The 6901-nt window shown below is 31.6% G+C and overlaps 1 protein-coding gene across 1 annotated transcript; it reads right to left on the minus strand.

Annotated features, from left to right (window-relative positions):
* Window positions 1-687: 687 nt before the first annotated feature.
* On the minus strand, window positions 688-1873 carry LOC110706735 (ethylene-responsive transcription factor 12-like). Its single transcript, XM_021884691.1, has one exon. The coding sequence runs from the start codon at window positions 1562-1564 to the stop codon at window positions 1076-1078; it is 489 nt and encodes a 162-aa protein (XP_021740383.1). The 5' UTR covers window positions 1565-1873; the 3' UTR covers window positions 688-1075.
* Window positions 1874-6901: the final 5028 nt, after the last annotated feature.

Below are 6901 nucleotides of genomic sequence, written 5' to 3' on the forward strand. Positions count from 1 at the left end.
AAAGATAATCTATAAGTAGAAGGGTAAAGTGGATAAATAGGGTTAACCTATTGTGAAGACAATCATAGATTGCACGATCGTTGGTGGATTTTTTGTCTTCAAAAGTCTTCATTTTTATAAGATGCAAAATTCAAGAAATGGGTAACTTTTGTTCCATTCAGCCACTCATAATGGTAAAAAGTTGGCTTAAAGAACTCCACTTATCAAACATTAATTGACTACGAATTGTGGTTATGTAGATGCTAGCTTGACTAATTTAAGCTCTAGAGAGGTGGGGGCCAAAAGCTAGAGTACGAAGTATATTTTTAGTCAAATTTTAAAGCAATCGACAAATGCTTAAGGCTAATAAGCGATATCAATTGTATATAAGTACTTCGTTTTTAAGACTTGAAACACACTTTTTTACAATATTTAAGAAAAGTGGACTTTATATAAATCTACAATATACATACTTAAAATGGGGTTGTGAAATTATTAGGAGAGTGTTATAAAATGGAACATGAATATTAAATAAGAGTATTAGTACAACTTTAACCAAAGAAACTTTACAATTATGGTTTGTTGCTGGTATTTGACATTTTTTTTTTTTTAAGAAGTGTTGCAAGTATTAAAAAATGAAAAAAGTATATAGTAATCTAGCTAAGGATATCGAGAGAGACGATAGTTGAAATACAGTAATTACGAGGATTACTATTGACAAATGCTTAGGGCTAGTAAGCCCAGAACGGAGTACAATTTTACTAAATTTAACATGACTCAAACAATTAATTAATGTGGAGTACAAACAAAACATAGTACTCTTAGGAAATTGAATTATTATATTACAACTAATTAATAATACAACCTTAATATTACTTCCATTCTCAATCTCTCTAAGCTCTAAACTCTTTCCTAAAATAGAGTAGATTATACAAAAATTTATAATGATAATACTACTCTAGAATATCAAATTGACTAGTAGTAGTACAAAAATGGAGAGAGCATCTCAATCAACTACCTAAATTGCATAATTACCACTAATAACAATACTAATACTAATACTACATAGTTAGATTATTAATTAAAGCCACATTATTCATAGCCAAAGAGGGGGGGGCTCATTCAAGTCAACACCAAGCCCACGCCCAGGCCCACTTCTCAAACCCAAATCCAAGCCCAGCCCATCAACTCTAGGCCCAACATCACCCGACCCTCTAACAACAGAACCTGGCCCAGTTCTCAAGTACTCAACGAACCGGCCTTGGTGGGCCGAAACATTAACATTGCCACAAGAGGAAGTGTTGGGCCGGAGATTGAGGTCGAGAGAGACGGAGGAAGAAGGCGGCGGTGGCGGCGGAGGTAGCGGCGGAGAGAGAAGAGGGAAATTGGTTTTGGCTTTGATGCCACGGAGAGCGCGGGCAGCGCCGTCGTAAGCGAGGGCGGCTTCTTCGGGAGTGTCGAATGTGCCTAACCAAACCCGGGTTTTTTTCCACGGGTCGCGTATTTCGGCCGCGTAGCGGCCCCATGGCCGCTTGCGGACACCTCGGTAGTGGGTTTCGGTTCGGGTGTTTGGGGTCGAAGTCATTGGTTTTAAGAGAGAGTTTTTAGAGAGAGAAAATAGAGAGAGAGTGTGAGGGGAAAGGAGGAGACAGAAGACGAGGTAATGGGGAAATAGATAGACAGGGGAATAAAAAGGGGGAGAATAAGGTGGTATGTATAAAGTTGCTATTGCTACATTTAGGAGTTACTTCATCCTTTGTATTTATTTAAATCTTTTAATTAATGGTTTTTTACTACTAAAGCTAATCTACTGTATGAGTCGTACTTTTACCTTTTATTACGACGGAGTAGAATAAGTTAGGAGTTTCTTTTCACGAGTGAATTTCTTAATTGACAGTTTTGCAATGGTTATAATAATCTTGTAGTCATTATAATTTTTAAATGTGAATCGTTGGTATGTAATAATAAATCATGGCCATTCATTATTTGTCTACATAATTCTAGTAATAATAAAATAAAATTTATAAAAATATTAGTTTTGATTCCAAAACACTAGATATCTATTAACTATTACTAAAACAAAACGTTGCTGACGTCATCACTGTCCGCATGTCACTCACATAATAAATTTTTTCCCGCCTAAATGCAAGGATGATTTTGATTTTTTTTTTTTTTTGGAGCTACCATATTTAACAAGTTTTATATTTGAATATTAGAAACTTCTACGTTACAAATACAACCTATCAATTTATCTTTAGAAAATGAAACAATTGTAAATAGCACACTAATAAATGGACTCCTATATTGAAATATGTATTAAGCGACGTTGAACAGGTATTATATCATAATTTTGATGAAAATCTAAAACTATAAAATTACAAATATTTATTTATATTTATCCATTTTTTCAAAAAAAATGTTCAAATTATGAAAATAAATTTTATATAAATCGTGCATCGCACGGATTCTAACCTAGGATCAAATATTACGAGTTAAATTAGAGATAATCTTCTCTAGTGAGTCGAGCGAGATACTCTGATTGTTGAATGCAGTTTTGTATGATTGATTTGTAGTTTCATTTTTATGGTCAGAGTTCATCTTCCAAAGTAAGGTATTAGCCATCTAATGTAATTCTTACTTCTGTAAAAAGGAGTTAGAATTAGAGACTAATGTAACTATAAGTGAATCAAAACTCATAATACCTTCATTGATATTCTTCGATTTTTTGTTTATGATTTTTTATTATATATGAGGAGATGCTGATTCATCTACCTCGTATTAATTTGATGGAAAAATTGTAGACCTTAGATACTTCTATGGTTATTAATAATGAAACACCAATCAAGATTCAAGATACTTTCTTCATAATTTGAAGGTTAAAACTTCAAAACAATGGCGATTTTGCGATTGTGAATAGCGTTTTTTTTTTTTGGTTTAATAACTAAAAAAAAAATTTATTTTATTTTTAGATAAATATTTAAAGTCAATTGGATGGATGGACAAGATTGTGGTCTTTAAAAATAAAAGGTTAAGATTGAAAATAATTACAATAGCCTCAATTTCTCTGTAGCCATTAAAAAGTCTTCCATCCCTAATATATCGAAAAATATATATAGGAAAAGACAATGAAAATATCAAGTATAAGAAAATTTTACACTTATTTTTTTACTCATTTATCAATTTAAAATTTTGATCATCCATACATTTAACAGGACTCTAGAACATACTCTATTTTTTTTCTACATATACATTACTCCACAATGGTTAAAAATACAATTTGTGAATATTACAAATAGAGTGAGCATCATTTTATGATTTTATCCACTGTGGAGGTGGCCAATCATCACAACTTCCCAGTAAAGCATTTATTCAAAAAAAAAAAAAAAAGAAAAACAAAACAGTAAAGTGAAAAGAGGTGTTACTTTAATTTGGTGTCTTTCATGCTGCCGTAATAGTCGGCTAGACTGCACATTCCACAAAAAAAAGAGTTAAGATTAAAGCTAATTAATTATTCTAATTACGGATTATCCATTGGTGTCTGTACGTCAAATGTCACTGCCATTAGCATGCATCTAATCAAACTTTTATAAAATGTTAATCAGATAAGGAATTTAATTGCCAGTCGACTGGTCTCACGTGGTAAGCATGAAAGAATCTTGATTGATGTGCATTCTGCCTTAATACTTAAACCACTTTATGTGTCAATTAACGGCTCCATATTGGAAAATGTTTTGTTTGTGATTTTTTTCATTTCATTTGCTATATTATTTTGGCAAAAGCGAGTAAATATTCTAAGGGCGTTAGATAAAAAACTAGAAGTAGAAATATTGAATTAAAATGAACATTAATTACACTAATTGACGTGCGATTTTCGCATGTATTTTCAAATTAATACCACTTTAAAAAGTATTTGAAACGCTTATTTAATGCCCAAAGGCGTTCATTAACAAGATTCTATTACTTTATCCTTAAAAGTTGTTGTGTCTTTACATTAGTTTAACTGGCTAGATAATCTTAATTTAAATCAATCTTGTCTTTAACACCTCCACAACAATTATTCATATATGACTAGTTCACAGCAAAATTTAAATATGTGAATTACTGAAGGACATAAGGAGTATAGTTTTTCATTTTTGTCAATATCTAGTATATTAACACAATAATTGGGCATTGCCTAGTTATAAAACTTCTCCTTTTCATTTCACATAACAGTTGACACACTTTGATTTTTGTCACAATTTATAAGTTACTTTAACTTAATTTTGTGATTTATTTTTTAAAAAATATAGTCGAATAGGGTCTTATTTGATTTGTCTCAACATCTACCTTTCAGTCTTTCACATATCAACATTTTCAGTCCAAACATTGGCCCGACCCCAACTCGGCTAAGCAAATTGAGTTTTTACCCTCATCTTGGTCCGAACTCAACCCAACCTACCTTTTGATCACCTCTAATGTCAAATAGTCCTTTAAATTAAATGGAGAAAGTATAAATAAAATAGAGAAGAGACCAAGGTTTGAAACTTTCACTAAAAATAAAGTTTCCTTCCTTTTCTTAACGGAGTCATGTATAATAAAGCTCGTGGCAAAAAAAAGGGATGATTGGGTGAAACGTCAAAATGCGGTGCAGAGTACGTAGCGGAGGTCAGGGGGGCAGTCTCGCAGTAGCAGCGCAATGACTAAATCTGATGATGACGTTAGTTGATGCTCACTTTTTTATTTTATTTTTTTGGGGAATCAAAATATTCTGAACTTGCGTGTTTTCTTCATTACTTCTCTGCACCTGTCTATACTCTTAGCCAGATGTTTGCCACCTTTTTTTTTTTTTTTTTACTCGTATTATCATCACTTTTTTCATTTTTTTTTATTTTTTTATTAAGAGCCATATTTTTTGGAAAAAATTCATTTTAATAATCTCAATTATGGACAATTTATCTATAATAATCCCAACTAAAGATTACTATCTAATAATCCCAACTTTGATACATGTTATCCTCCACCAGTCTCAATGACTGATAACCTGCTGAGAGAGGGTTTTTTTTTTTTTTTTGATTAGTGTCAACACTTAATTAGTCCAAAAATAAATAAATAAATAAATCCAAAATTTAATCCATTTCACTCAATAAATAATCACGAACACGAACCTCAATTAATTGAAACCGAAATCACACTCAATAAGCACTTGAGAGTATGAGATCTTGGTAAGACAATATTCACGGGTGAGACAGACGTTGATCAAACATTAATTTTTACGGTTTTAAAAGTCTTTATTTATGAGTTAAGTTATTATTTGACACTTGAGAGTAAAGGGTGAGCATGGGTCGGGTACCCGTTCCGTTAACACTATCGGTTCGGATACTCGATAACCAATAACATTAAAAATGATATCCTCGAACCGATAAGTTCAGGTACAAGTACCCGGATTTTCGGATTGGTAATCGGGTACCTAATATGATATCCAATAATGAAAATTTATACTTTATAATATAGTTATTATGATATCATTCAACACTAATTAACAATAATACCACATGATCATGACCAAATTACTAATAATATTACTAATCATTTAAATTATGAAGTGGTTATGACTTAAAGTAAGAGTTTAGATTTTAGAATAATAAATTTAAGTAGGAAAAAAAAGAAATATTGCTTATCGGATCGAATCGGGTAACCGTTAATTATAAAATGATACTCAATAACCGTACTCGATAACAAATTATCAGATCGGGTACCCGAACCGTTATGATTATTGGAACAAATACCATAATTTTCAGTTCGGTTCGGTTATAGTTCGCGATTTTCACATAATTTTGCTTAGCCCTATTTGAGAATATGAGATCTTGGTACAACAATATAGGAATTTGATTTTAGTACACTATTAAATTAATTTTGGTATACATCTAAAAAAAAAATGTGCTCGCACATAAAAAGTGTCCAGAAATCAAAATTTGATGTGCAAAAATCATTTTCTGACAACATCCACTTACACAGGCCTTTTCATTTGACAAACTTTGAATTTCACCTTTGAGATTTGATATTAAAACCTTAACGAGTGGATGAAGCCTATTTGGTAACACTTGGTTCTAATGGAGGGGCCCTGCCTTTACATACATTACTAGAAGTAGTAGTAGTGCAATTGATTTGTCCATGGATTGACCCCTAATTGCCGTAATTGGGTCACTAGTAAGTAGTAACCCACTAACGTGGCAGGACTTAAGTTATTGGTCAATTTTGGGACCTTTATTTTTCGTTTTCTCTTTTTATGGTATGGTTGTTGGGACCTTTCATGTGCCCCCATCTTTATTTATGCTTTTTCACCCATTAACAAATGTCCTCTCCATTTTACTTTTCTTTGTCTTCTAGATTTAGAGGAAAATTGATTTTGGCATACCTATTTAGTTTTTTACGTGAGAACTGTATAGAAAACTTTGCTCTCATATTGAGATGTATCAAAATCAATTTTGATGTGCCAAAATCATTTCCTATTTAGAGCTACAAAGTATCAAAGTACTCTTGTGATGAAATTACTCCGTCCATTGTCCTTATGCTAGAATTTCCCTTCAAAATCAAATGCAACTAAGGTCCTGTTCTTTTGAGATTCTGGACAGAGCAGGAGTCAGCTGAACAAAGCAGATTTCAGAAGAACAGAGCAGATTGCAGCAGAGCAGAATAGAACAAATTTTATCATTATTATTATTATTATTATTATTATTATTATTATTATTATTATTATTATTATTACCGCATTATTATTACTACTACTACTGCTGCTATTGTTGTTGCTGCTGCTTCTACTGCTGCTACTACTGCTATTATTATTATCAATATTATTATTATCGCATTATTATTATTATAATCATTAAACATTATTATTAAATAATTTATTATTATTATTATTATTATTACTATTATTAAAAAT

Source organism: Chenopodium quinoa, unplaced genomic scaffold (assembly GCF_001683475.1).
Source record: "Chenopodium quinoa cultivar QQ74 unplaced genomic scaffold, ASM168347v1, whole genome shotgun sequence".
NCBI classification, from domain to species: domain Eukaryota; kingdom Viridiplantae; phylum Streptophyta; class Magnoliopsida; order Caryophyllales; family Amaranthaceae; genus Chenopodium; species Chenopodium quinoa.

Bases quoted from the DNA above. Each gene is read 5' to 3' on its own strand.
- LOC110706735 (XM_021884691.1), bottom strand. From the start codon at position 1,564: ATGACTTCGACCCCAAACACCCGAACCGAAACCCACTACCGAGGTGTC.